General features: G+C 42.5%; 1 protein-coding gene across 2 annotated transcripts in view; it reads right to left on the bottom strand.

The window, feature by feature from the left end:
• The window catches only part of swt1 (SWT1 RNA endoribonuclease homolog), a 101,355-nt gene that overhangs the window by 73,362 nt on the left and 13,446 nt on the right, over window positions 1-14,547 (bottom strand). The window contains exons 3-5 of one of the 2 annotated variants that reach the window (XM_033028166.1): window positions 13,120-13,218; window positions 7,083-7,156; window positions 642-1,959 (exon numbers count right to left, since the gene is read on the bottom strand). In XM_033028166.1, coding sequence (XP_032884057.1) covers window positions 642-1,959; window positions 7,083-7,156; window positions 13,120-13,218 — 1,491 coding nt within the window. Of the gene's footprint in view, window positions 1-641; window positions 1,966-7,082; window positions 7,157-13,119; window positions 13,219-14,547 lie in introns of both variants that reach the window. The other variant, XM_033028167.1, reaches the window with a different exon arrangement.

The following is a 14,547-nucleotide window of genomic DNA, read 5'->3' as shown; positions in this document are numbered from 1 at the left end:
TCTGGTTGGGTAACTATAGTAGGGTGGAGATTATTCCATGCTTTAATTGTGCGGGGGAAGAACGAATTGCTGTACACATGAGGTCTAACGAGGGTGAAATATAGCTTCTCCTTGACAGAACTCTCACTCCGACAGTTAGAAGTGATGCGGTCTAAAGAGGGTAGAAGGCTGTTCAGGGGAGTCCAAGAGGAGGGGTTCATCTGCTATGTCAGATTAAGATAGAAATTTAGTTTCCAATTTGAACTCGTATTCAGAATATTTTGTTGAGTACATTCTCACACAATTGTTAGAATTTAATTTTTTTCCATAACTAGTCAAAATCAATATATAGCAGCTCTAAACAAATTATCAACTTTAATGTCATAACCTCTTACACAATTTACTTGATGATGCTGGGAGTTGGACATCTGCAGAAATGCTTTAAATTTTTAAACTTTGTTTCAATGTCTGCTGTTCAGGATGATTCAAGAACTAATCAAATTAACAGATCAGTTCATCGCAATAAAGCAGGCATGTATATAGGATCACAGTAATGTTTTGTTTACGACAAATAAAGCAAACAATTATTTTATCTATTTAAAAACGAATACAATCAGAATATTAGTCTGTTTAGCAAAATAAAGAAAGTAAACTTCCATTACCAGCTGTTGTGAGACCAATACAAGATCCTGAGGTGGTGAGGTAGATTTTGTACCGCTGTCTGAAGATTTACCAGTAGACCGAGTACCACTTGAAGTCAATAACTTTTTAGATGAAGCCTGAGACATCGTTTCCGTAGCATTTTTTGTTGTTGCAATTTTAAAGCTATGAAACTTCTTAGTATACATTGTCATTTCCAATGTTGCCACATTTTCAGAGTTTCTTGTTGAAAATGTAGACATTTCTTTTTGACAGATTGGGGATTGCCTAGTAGTTTCTTCTTTGACCACATTGGTGCTTTTAGAAACACTGGATGGCCTTTTAGACAGTGTACATTCTCTGTCAACTGATCCTGAGGTTGCTAGTTTTTCAAATGATGTGCTTGGCTTTTCGACCTCCAAGGCTTTCAAATAATCACCAGGTTTTTCTGAGAAATTAGTCAAATTAAAACTTGTTCTTGCAATACTGGTTTCAGTCCGGATCTGTTCCAAATTTTTGGATTTCTTTCTGAGTCCTCGCAAGCAATTCGATATTTTGTTACATTTCTCCCAAAAACCAGATTCCAAAACTTTTGATCCATCATTAAAATTTGCTGTATTTTTGACCGCTTTCAGGGGTGATTGGGTTACCTTCCACACATCAAACTCTTCCTTGGATATGTTAGGCTTTTTATGCAAGTTCATATGGAGAGATTTATCAATGGAACTATCCAATTCTTCAAAGTTTGTTAGAACATTTCCTGAATCTGTGGAATTTTGCATTGTATTGAAATAATCAGATGAACCTTGAAACTTTGGGGACTTTTTTGTTGGTTCATTAATCTCAAATTCATTATTAAGCCGTCTAAATTGATCATGTGCAGTGAGTTTGTCTGATGTCTGTGCAGGTTCTACTGTGGATTGTTTACTTGCATCTTTCTTACAAGCCTCTTCAGCTTCGTGCAACAAATATGATTTACTAACAAAGTCTTGAAAATCAGTTTGTAAGCTTCTATATGCAGGCCCAGTTATTTTTGCTTTCAGCACCTCTAGATCTACTTCACATTTAAAGAAGTGCTTGCAAAATTCAGAAGATTGACATTTTTTACATTCACTCGTCTGCTCTCCTGGGATGTGTGCATAAGCTGCGTGTTTTGTAGATGGTGAACTGCTTTGCTTTTCTTTTTTACTTTCTTCTCGCCGATTCTTCTTTTGCTTTGATTTGGATCTGCTTTTTTCATGATCAGATGACGAAGTTGTCCCAATCGAAGCTGCACTTTGAACAGCACAATACTTACATTTCTGTAAATTGAATTCATGCGTTTCCTTTGAATCTGGTGATCTAGGTAAAGAACATAACATAAAAATCCTAATAATCTTAGTCACAATGTTTACCTAATGCTCCCTCGTTTCATTCTGGATTCATGGCAATAGATTGGCCAATGGAGTTGATATTATCTTTACAACTTTTTAATGAAGTAAAACATGTCATTTCAATTTGCCACTACATCTGACTCTAGCACTATATTCAGCCACAAGTGGGACTAAGAACAGTACTTTTCAATTCATTATGTCCAAAGTAAAGGGATCAGAACTGAGGAAAAAATAGAAATAAATGTTTTAAGTTGCAGAAAAAGAGGAATGGGAAAGAGACAAGGATTTTTGACAGGATGAACGGGAGAGACTGAATGAGGAAAGTAGTGGAACCAGATGAAAGGGGATGGTGAATAGTCAAGTCAAGTCAAGTTTATTTGTCACATACACATACGAGATGTGCAGTGAAATGAAAGTGGCAATGCTCGCGGACTTTTGTGCAAAAAGACAAATAACCAAACAAACTATAAACACAATCATAACACACATATTCTTTTACATAATAAATAATGGAAGGAAAAACGTTCAGTAGAGTTAGTCCCTGGTGAGATAGGCGTTTACAGTCCGAATGGCCTCTGGGAAGAAACTCCTTCTCAACCTCTCTGTTCTCACCGCATGGCAACGGAGGCGTTTGCCTGACCGTAGCAGCTGGAACAGTCCGTTGCAGGGGTGGAAGAGGTCTCTCATGATATTGTTGGCTCTGGAGTTGCACCTCCTGATGTATAGTTCCTGCAGGGGGGCGAGTGAAGTTCCCATAGTGCGTTCGGCCGAACGCACTACTCTCTGCAGAGCCTTCTTGTCCTTGGCAGAGCAATTCCCAAACCAGATGGTAATGTTCCCGGACAAGATGCTTTCCACCGCCGCTGCGTAGAAGCACTGGAGGATCCTCGGAGACACTCTGAATTTCCTCAATTGCCTGAGGTGATAAAGGCGCTGCCTTGCCTTACTCACGAGTGCTGAGGCGTGTGATGCCCATGTCATATCCTCGGAGATGTGGACTCCCAGATATTTAAAACAGTTCACCCTATCCACAGGATCCCCATTTATCCTCAATGGAGTGTACGTCCTCGGATGATGTGCCCTCCTAAAGTCCATGATCAGCTCCTTCGTTTTTTTTATGTTCAAGAGGAGGCTGTTATCCTGGCACCAGAGTGCTAGACCAGCCACCTCCTCCCGGTAGGCCTTCTCGTCGTTGTCTGAGATCAGGCCCACCACCACAGTGTCATCAGCAAACTTAATTATTGAGTTGGAGCTGAACCTAGCCACAGTCATGTGTGTACAGGGAGTACAATAGGGGGCTGAGGACGCAACCCTGGGGCGATCCTGTGCTCAGGGTGAGGGACTTCGATGTATTCCCTCCCATCTTGACTACCTGGGGCCTGGCGGTGAGAAAGTCCAGGACCCTGGCACACAGGGAGGTGTTGAGCCCCAATTCCATTAGCTTCCCGGCCAGTCTGGTGGGGACTATCGTGTTGAAGGCAGAACTGAAGTCTATGAACAGCATCCTCACGTAGCCCCCCTTCTGGCTGTCCAGATGGGAGGGAGCGGTGTGCAAGATCTGGGAGACCGCATCGTCCGTGGATCTGTTCGGACGGTATGCGAACTGCAACGGGTCCATGTTCCGAGGGAGGAAGGCGCAGATGTGTTTCTTCACCAGCCTCTCAAAGCATTTCATGACTACCGAGGTAAGGGCCACCGGACGGTAGTCATTCAGACAGGCTGGGGAGGCATTTTTAGGTACAATGATAGATTTTGTTTGAAACAGGCAGGGGACCACGGACTTGTCCAGGGAGAGGTTGAATAATGTAGTGAGCACTGGAGCTAGCTGCGTAGCACAGGACTTGAGTACTCGCCCCGAGATGCCATCGGGGCCTGCAGCTTTTCTCGTGTTCACCCGTGTCAGAGCCCTCCTCACGTCGTGAATATGACAACGATATATCGGGAGATGTGCAAATAGGAGACAAATGAAATCTGATTTATCCGAAGAGAGAAAAATAATAACTAGGAATGTGAGAAATGGCTGAAATAGTTTTCCGTGCGAGTATTGATTAAATTACTAGTAATCCCAAGACCTGAAGTAACATTCCAAACACTGAGCTTTAAATTATTTTTCTGGATGAGAGAAAGGGTACAAGAAATGTGTGAGAAACCTACCCCTCAGATATCTTTTAAACTTCTCTCCTCTCACCTTAAGCTCAGGCCCTCCAGCTCTAGACTTCCCTGCCCTAGGAGTAAGATTCTGACCAACTAGTCTAATCATGCCCCTTATAATTTTATGAACAGCTATAGGGTTATGCCTCAGCCTGTTATATTCCAATGAGAATAAATTCAGCTTGTGCAATACCACCTCATTACTGTAGACCCTGGGCAACATCCTCGTGAATCTTTACTGGACTCTCTATTGCCATCCTTCCTGTAGCGAGTCGGCCAGAACTGTACTCCAAGTGCAATCTAACCAACGTTTCATATAACTACAACTTTAATGTTCAATCCCTCTGCCTATGCAGGCAAGCATGCCAAATGCCTTATTGATCACCCTATCCATCTGTGTCTACACTCTCAGGCAGCTATGGAATTGCACCCCAAGTTCTCTCTGTATAACCAGCTCCCTGCCATTTACACTAGAAGTCCTACAAGAATTTAACCTCTCAAAGTGCATTACGTTACATAAAGTAAAATTCCATCCGCTATTCTCTGCCTCACTGTTGTGTCCCACTGTATCTTCAGACAACCTTCTTTGCCATCTACAACCTCTACCAATTTTTGTGTTGCCTGCAAACTTGCTAATCAGACCACTTCAGTATTTATATTAATTTCAAATGACAAAGTCCCACCATCAATCCCTGCAGTACACCACGTTTTACACACCCAGTCAGAAAAACATCAATCCACCACTACTCTGCCTCCTATTACCCAGTCAATTTTCAATGCAGTTTGTGAATATGCCCAACCCCTTTGGAGTTCAGAAGATGACAGGAGAACGCACTGAAACTGACAAAATTATTTCAGAGCTTGATAGTCAGATACAGGAAGGATGTTTCTCCTGGCTGAGATATGTCAGAGGCCACCATATCACAAAAAGGGATTTAAAAATAAGATTTTCTTCCTGCAGATCTGTTGAATTTTTGGAATTGTGTAACATGCAGGGGGGGGGGGGGGAGAGTCTGCAGAGGTCCAGGCATAGATAGTTTTCTGGTTATTAAAGGAATCAAGGGTTATAGGAATAGTGCAGGAAAATGCTATTGAGGTAGAAGATCAACCATGATCGATGAACTCCAGGAGCCAAATGGTCCACTACTGCTCCTACAGTGCACTCCATAATGTTTGGGACAAAGACCCATCATTTATCTATTTGCCTCTGTACTCCACAATTTGAGATTTGTAATAGAAAAAAATAATTTGTGGTCAAATTAAGGACCATTTTTATACATTTTGGTTTCACCATATAGAAATTACAGCTGTGTTTATATATAGTCTCCCCATTTCAGGGCACCATGATGTTTGGGGCACATGTATGGCTTCACAGGTGTTTGTAATTGCTCAGGTGTGTTTAAATGCCTCCTTAATGTAGATATAAGAGAGCTCTTAGCACCTAGTCTTTCCTCCAGTCTTTCCATCACCTTTAAAAACTTTTATTGCTGTTTTTCGACACGAGGACCAAAGTTGTGCCAATAAAAGTGAAATAAGCAATTATAAGACTGAGAAACAAGAATAAAACTGTTAGAGGCATCAGCCAAAGCTTAGGCTTACTAAAATCAACTGTTTGGAACACTATTAAGAAGAAAAAGAAGAAAGAGAGCACTGGTGAGCTTTCTAATTGCAAAGGGACTGGCAGGCCAAGGAAGACCTCCACAGCTGATGACAGAAGAATTCTCTCTATAATAAAGAAAAGTCCCCAAACATCTGTCCGACAGATCAGAAACATTCTTCAGGAGTGGATTTGTCAATGACCACTGTCTCCAGAAGACTTCATGAGCAGAAATACAGAGGCTACACTGCAAGATGCAAACTACTGGTTAGCCGCAAAAATAGGATGGCCAGGTTAGTTTGCCAAGAAGTACTTAAAAGAGCAGCCACAGTTCTGGAAAAAGGTCTTGTGAACAGATGAGACGAAGATTAACTTATATCAGAGTGATGGCAAGAGCAAAGTATGGAGGAGAGAAGGAACTGCCCTAGATCAAAAGTATACCATCCCACCTGTGAAACACGGTAGTGGGGGTGTTATGGCCTGGGCATGTGTGGCTGCTGAAGGAACTGGCTCACATATCTTCATTGATGATATAACTACTGACGATAGTAGCATAATTAATTCTGAAGTGTATAGTGTACATCCTATCTGCTCACGTTCAAACAAATGCCTCAAAACTCATTGGTTGGCGGTTCATTCTACAGCAAGATCTCAAACATACTGCTAAAGCAACCAAGGACTTTCTCAGCTACAAATTTGTCAATTTTTGAGTGGCCAAGTCAATCACCCGATCTGAACCCAATTGATCATGCCTTTTATATGCTGAAGAGAAAACTGAAGAGGACTAGCCCCCAAAACGAGCATACAGGCCTGGTAAGGCATCACCAGAGAAGACACCCAGCAACTGGTGATATCCATGAATCGCAGACTTCAGTCATTGCATGCAGAGGAAATGCAACAAAATACTAAACATGTATGGCTTATGGAAGGTTGGGAGCAAGCAAAACGATTGTACGGAAGCAAAAGGAAAGGATAATGCAGGATCTGAATGAAAGGTACCATAAAAATTGTGAAAGTGGCTTTGTTACAAGGCTGTGTCATCACTATGACACAGAGATAACAATAGCAATAGGATGTGGTAAAAGCAGAAAAGTATACAAGATATTAGGGGTGAAGTGAAACTGATGTTTGGCAAGGATATGCAGAAGACTATGATGTAATAGGATGAAGAATGGATCATAGTCTATAGAACCAGATTAGATTAAGACACTAAGAAGTGTGAAAGGCCACTTGAGATTGTGTGGTCCTGTAATTTCATCAGTCCAAAGCCAAATGCACTTCTTGCAAGATCCCTTTACCAACCACCACCTAAAACGCATATTGAGTCCTCAGTAGATACGAACCTAGACCGGTAAGATATAGCCCGTTCTTCTATGGACTGCTTGAGTGTTGTGGTAGTTTCAAACTCCACATGGCTCTAATGAAGAAAAAAAAATAAAACAATAAGAAATCAAAAATTTAGAACATGTTATACTTAGGCAGTGATTATAAACTTAGTGTCACAGATAAAATCCTTTAATGCCTATGGGCTCTTTGTCGAAATTCAAACACCCCATTAAGATTATAATTTTAAATTTTAAAAGATCCTCAGTTTATCGTGGAAATTATACCAGAAAACTGAAAACATTTCCGATGAATTAACAAGTCACAAAATATAATACCGATTCCAATTCTATTCTGCAATACTATTTTCTAATTCCAGCATATGCAGCTTTGTTTCCCCAATTGTCATACAAATTGGTTGTCATATAAAATGAGGGTTAAAGGATAGAAAATGTAGAGTTTTACTTCGGAGTCACGTGAGTGACTACGTGAAGAACCCCGCCAGGACGCATGCGTGTCATATCGCTACACGCATTGCAACGAGTCACAGCAAGGGGGAACGACGTTCCCCTAGCGGCAAAATTTGAAAGCCAGGAACAGCAGGTAAGGAGACTCTGCGTTCCAGAATTTGAAAGTCGGGAACAGCAGGTAAGAAGACTCTGCGTTCCTTCCACTCACCTTTTAGGTGGAAACATGGACCAGATCCATGAAGGCTGCGGGAAAGCTGGCGGGGGAGAACCGCGGAGTCGCGGGCAACCGGCAGCAGCAGCCAAAGGCACGCTAATCTCCCGTAATGGGAACAGCTGTGCCGGACTTTCGCTCCCGACTCACTCCCGCACCGGGCCGGGCGGGAGAGGGATCAAAACTAATGTTTCCCCGCGCCGGGTCTTTACAGGAGGGGAGGCTGGACAAAGGAGTGTCCACAAGTGCTGCTAGTGAAGCTGGCTGGGGAAGACCACGGAGTCGCAGGCAGCCGGCACCAGCAGCCAAAGGCACGTTAATCTCCCGTAATGGGAAGAGCTGTGCCGACTTTTGGTCCCGTGCTGGCCAGAACACCACGGCCGGGCGGGAGACTATTCAAATGGGGCCGTTGACTTTTGACAAGTCAATAACGGCATGCAGACGTGGTGGAGCGACGTTCACCCGTAGCAACAATTTTAACCTGGACCTGCAGGTAAGAGCTGCAGTCTTTTTCGTATTTACCATGCTGATTGCAGGTGCAGAAACCAACCGGCTGCGACAAAGCTGGTGGGCTAGATGGGATCAGCTGTGCCGGATGTCCTCCACACCGGCCATATCCACTCCACGGAAGGACAGTAAGGACAAAGCTGGAGAAGGAGGACCGTGGAGCAGCGGGCAGCCAGCAGCAGCCAGCGGCACTTGGATCACCCGTAGTGGGATCAGCTGTGCCCGATGTCGCCTCCGCACCGGCTAGATCCACGCGGCCGGGCGGAAAGGCTAGACACAAAACAAACAAGGTCGTGGACTCAGAGGAGTCCGACTTTGAACAACCGCGGGCGGCTAGCGCCCGAGAGCGCTGGAGCCGGAAGAAGCGGTGTATGGAGCTTTGCTCCAACGTGACAGACTCCGGGAGATGGAGTCGGGTCACTGTGGGCCCTATGATAAACCCACAGCAGTACCTCTTGAAGGGCTGCACAGTGCTTCTACCTCATCAGAGGGGAGCACTGCGGGTCAGTTCTGGGCTGACCTGGAAGAGGGGTCCGCAGAAGAAAAGACAAGTGTGCAGGGGGTGCAGGAACAAGAGAACCTACTGGAACCCAGCACCCCCACGCACCCACCAGCAGAACTGGTGAAAGCTCGAAGGACCAGTACCCAAAACATGAGTCTTTTTAGGCCATGGCCCAGACCGGCCTTCTTGGAAGATGCGGGGACCTCCAACGCCAACCAAACCGAAAATCCAGACCCCAGCGCTACAACAGCAGCGAAGAACCTACAAAAAGTAAACCTGCCACTGGTAACTATGGAGGTAGGTGGGTCTGGTTCCCTACAATATACAGTGGGCACGGAGATTGGGTGGAGATTACACTCTTTTCTGAATGCATGGAGCATGATAACAACCGATACTTACATCTTAAGCAGTATCCAGGGATATACAACAGAGTTTATACACAAGTACAGCCCTCCAGTTCAACATATACTGAACTGAATGTTCGTGCCTTCTGATAAAGGAAAATCAAAAGCGCAAGCTGAACTGAAGCGGTTTCACATAAAAGGTGTAATTGAGAAAACTCAACACGAACCATTAGAATTCGTATCCAATATATTTATCAAAAACAAAAAAGATGATGGTCATCGCACCATCATAGATCTGACAAAATAGATACCTTTGTTACTGCTTAACAATTAATTTCCAAAGGTTACTTCAATGGCCAGCATCGATTTAAAAGATGCTTACTATTCAGTGCCTATACGAGGTGACCACAGATGTTACTTAAAATTCAACTGGATGGTACAATTCTGACAGTATAAAGCACTGCCAAATGGGTTATCATCAGCCCAGGCTGTTCACAAAAAATTTGAAACCAGCCCTTGCGTTTATACAGAAACGTACACACATGGTCATGGCATATTTAGATGACATACTCATTATGGGCAAAACTTTGGAATTGGCCAAGCAACCTGTAACAGCCACAAAAAAGTTATTTGGAAAACTGGGATTCATTTTTCATCCAGTTAAATCTAAACTAACGCCTTCCACTACTATGGACTACCTGGGGTTTCACCATTGACTCAGTTCACATGTCGGTGACTCTGCCTAAGGGAAAGGCTAGAGATTTAATAGAGGCTTGCAATAACCTCACTGACATCAGCAAACCATCCATCAGATTGGTAGCTAAAGTAATTGGCATAATGATGGCTGCCTTTCCAGCCACTCAATTTGGACCTCTACATTACCAAAACATAGAGAGCAAAATACAAGCACTCTAAATTATGCAGGTCACTTTGACAGATCTGTGAAACTACCAATCAAGCTAAAATGGAACTAAAATGGTGGATAGATAACATCTTGCCTTGTTCCAATCCAATCATTGTCAGTAACCCTTCCATGGTACTACAAACTGATGCCAGTGCACTTGGGTGCGGAGCCACCAATACCATACCACCGTGGTAGCACACATTAACCACAGGGTGGAAACAAATCGACATCATGTGACAATCTGGCTATACAAATTGGCAATGGTGTATCCAGAGAGATATTTGGATATCAGCCACTTACCTACCAGGAAGACTAAATTCAGTGGCAGACACCAGGTCACGCAAATTTAATGAAAACACCAAATGGATGTTGAATAAAATAGTACTGCTGATATCACAGCAAAATATGGAACACCAGATATCGATTTATTCACATCCAAACTTAACCACCAGTTAATCACGTAATCAAATTATGTTACATGGGTACCAGACCCTGGGGCAGCGGCGACAGATGCATTTTCGCTGCATTGGGGGGGGGGGGGGGGGGGGGGGAGAGAATTGTTTATTACGCATTCCCTCCTTTCCTGCCTCATCAGTCGGGTATTAAGGAAATACAACAAGACTCTGCATCTGGTATTGGTAGTACCCGATTGGCCTACACAACCATGGCTCCCAGTGGTATCAAACATGGTATCAAAGACATGAACATCCCGTCTGTTCTGGAATATCTGGCAGGCCTCCACTATGATGAGGGGCTCAGTTACAGTGCCATCAACTGCGCCAGAAGTGCCCTATCGACTTACCTATGGCAGGGGACAGACCATTACACTGTTGGGACTCACCCACTGGTACAAAACCTATGAGGGAAACCAGATACTCCCAAATATGGGATGTGAGAATAATCCTGATGATGCTCAGGAATTGGTCTCCAGCAACAGTTCTGTCCCTACACAGACTGACATTAAAACAGTCATGCTAATGGTATTGGTCACGGCACAGAGGATAGTCACTGCAAAAACTAGACTGGACAACATGACTTCCTCAACAGAAAATATTACGTTTCATATTTATGAGATAGTAAGCAGAACAGAAAAGGGATCAGCAGGCCTCAATATACAATTAGGTCATACCCAACAGATGACCGTCTGTGTATAATAAGACATCTGTCGTTATACATGGAGAAAAAGAATATCCTAAGAGGCAATGAAAAGGCACATTTTGGTCAGCCACTAGCAACCACACCAAGAGTGACGGTCCAGACCATCTCAAGATGGCTGAAACAGGTGCTAACACAGGCTGGGGTGGATACTAATTTAAAAAAATCTCTTTCCACCAGGGCTGCAGCTACATTGGCAGCGATACAGTTGGATGTACCAATGGACCAAATCCTCAAGGCAGCAGGATGGTCTGGAGGGGAAAACATTCCAATTATTTTATAATAAACCAGTAATGAAACCTGGAACGTTTGCAGAAACAATTTAAGTTCTGTAAATCAATTTAAACCCATAAAAAGGGGTTATAAATTTGTGTTAACATTTTTTATGATTTCAATGTCGAATTCATGTCCAAATTATGTTAACACAATTCCTCCCACAGTCAAGGCAGACGTGATACATGGACTCGTTTCCACGGCATGAAATCACAGAGCTTTAAAATCTTCACGTAGTCACTCACGTGACTCCGAAGTAAAATAGTAAGATTAAAGGAGAACTTACCAGTTTGAAGTTTGATCTGTATTTTATGAGGAGTTACGATGAAGGATTACGTGCCCTCCGCTCCCACCCTGGTCATAGACTTAACTGGTATCTCTTCTCTAATCTTACTATGTTTAGTCATTACAGTTATCTGTGATTTCACACCGCTGCTTTGAAGAATGACACGCATGCGTCCTGGCGGGGCTCTTCACGTAATCCCTCATCGTAACTCCTCATAAAATACAGATCAAACTTCAAACTGGTAAGTTCTAGTTTAATCTTACTATTAAATAGTACTGGTGAAGGATTTCCAAAAAGTAATTTGCAAGTTGAATCTGTAATAAGGAATGTGAATGCAATGCTATTTCGAGGGGGCTCCAATACAAAAACAGGGATGTAATGCTGAGGTACTGGTCAGCCAACATTTGGAGCATTGTGAGCAGTTTTGGACCCCATATCTGAGGAAGGATGTGCTGGCATTTGAGAGGGTCCAGAGAAGGTTTACGAGAATGATTGGCTTAACATATGATGAGCGTTTGACAGCACTGGGTCTGTACTCGCTGGAGTTCAGAAGGATGAGGGGTCACCTCATTGAAACTTACCAAATAGTGAAAGGCCTAGATAGAGTGAATGTGGAGAGGATGTTTCCACTAGTGAGAGTCTATGACCAGAGGCGATAGCCTCAGAACAAAAGGATGTACCTTTAGAGAGAAGATGAGAAGGAATTTCTTCAGTCAGAGGGTGATGAATCTGTGGAATTCATTGCCACAGACAGCTGTGGAGGTCGTCAATGGATATTTTTAAGGCACAGAATCACAGATTCTTAAGGGCCTGTCCCACTTGGCCATCATTTGCGCGTTACGCAGATGGCGCGCAAAGATTTTGTACATCACAAAATCCTGTGGCGCCGCGCGTCACTGCCTATGTCATCGCGCACCATGCGCGCATCACGTGCGAGTCACGACGCCCGCGTCGTGATGCGTAAATGATGTTGCGTAAATTACGCACAAACGACGGCCAAGTGGGACAGGCCCTTTAATTAGCAAGGGTGTCGGGGGTTACAAGGTGAAGGCAGGAGATTGGGGTTGAGAGGGAAAGATAGATCAGCCACGAATGAATGGCGGTGTAGACTTGATTAGCCGAATGACCTAATTCCGCTCTTAGAATTTATGAAGATTACAAGAAACATTTGGCCATAAGCAGCGCCATTTAAACTACTTTACATCTGAGTCACCATCGACAGATTGTGTTGATTACCTTTTTTCTGTGCTGAATTGTTCCATGATTCTACCTTTCATTTCACTGTATTGCACTGCAAAGAGTTCAGTGCCAAAATATACTTCAGATTCACATATTATGGACAAATTCAGGGACATTCCTAGGGACATTTGATTGACTGATAATGGTAATTGTGGGAAAAACTTACAATTTTTCTTTTTCCTGTGTATTGTGAAGATGAAGATTGCACTGATAGTGAGCTCTCTCCACGATATTGTATTTTTTGATCAGTCTTGCTTTTTTCCCCCTAATAATTATTCAGAAACAAATTTTGGTTAAAATGAACATTTATAAGTTCACGAATAACATCCAATGTACGACAGTGAAACATTGCTGGCAGAAGTCTGATAATGGATTTCAAAGTCAACTAATCAGTAAATCAACCATCAGCCCAGATGAAATGTGCACCATTTCATGGTTAAACATCAAAATGGGTTTTTTTTTTCTCTTTTTGGAAGGAAAAACTGGTTACTTTGCCTGCTTCAAGTTAAATATTCCCCAATCAAAACAGGAACTGTCTATAAACGGCATATTAATTTCCAATTGAAGAAAGAAATTGGAGGGAGAACTTAAATGTGAACACATTTCATCATCTTCGAAGTCTCAACTTGTTAATAAAGAAATATGACTTTGCACAGTCAACCTTGCAATAATAAACATTAATCACACTCAATTGCCAAAATGAACAAATTTGGATTATCTATATGACAGATGTGATATTATTAGCTTGTCAAATGTGTAGCTAAACTAGGCTCCATTCATCTTAAGTTTTCCGGTGTACATCAAATAAATTGGGATAGATACTTTTGATGTGCTCAAATTCTCTATTGCATTTCAGATTGGCGATCTATAAATCAATGGTGTGTCACAGGGATCAGTGCTAGCTTATTTATTAATCATAATATATACATAAATGGTTTGAAAGAGAATATAGGTAGCATGATTAATAAGTTTGCAGCTGACAACAAAATCAATGGTCAGTGAAGAGGTTGTCTAAAATTACAACACAGGATCTAGATCAAGTGGGAAAATGGGAAAGGGGATGGCTATCAGAATTTAACTCAGACAAGTGCGTAGTGATGAATTCTGGCACGTTAAATTAGGCCATGGCAATGAGAGCCAGAGTCCTGGGGGCTGTTATTGAAGATACAGAACTTGCAGAACATCTATAAGCAACCTCCACGTTAGCGCTGTCCAAGTTATTGAAATTCACCCTTACAAATTTCACAAAATCACTACCAAAAATTTGAGGTAAGGAATAAAATTCGCTCATGGAGTTTGTGTAAAAAAAGTACATAAATAAACAATTATTTTTTTCTTATAACTCTCAATTTCTGACACATGCACAAATGACACGGTGACAGATGACGTTAAGAAAAATCATGATACATTCCATTTTGTAGGAACTCAACTCTGACGTCCCCATAACAAGGGGGTTCCCTCCACATAGTTCCCTGAAAGCAGCAACATAGGTAAGACACTGTTGAAGATGGCATATGGTATGCTTACCTTCAGTAGCCAAAACATAGAGAATAGGAGTTGAAACATCAGGCTGCAGTTGTACAAATTGTTGTTC

This window comes from Amblyraja radiata, chromosome 10 (assembly GCF_010909765.2).
Source record: "Amblyraja radiata isolate CabotCenter1 chromosome 10, sAmbRad1.1.pri, whole genome shotgun sequence".
Taxonomy (NCBI): domain Eukaryota; kingdom Metazoa; phylum Chordata; class Chondrichthyes; order Rajiformes; family Rajidae; genus Amblyraja; species Amblyraja radiata.
The sequence above is the reverse complement of the archived record's forward strand: the minus strand, read 5'-3'. Positions and strand labels throughout refer to the sequence as shown.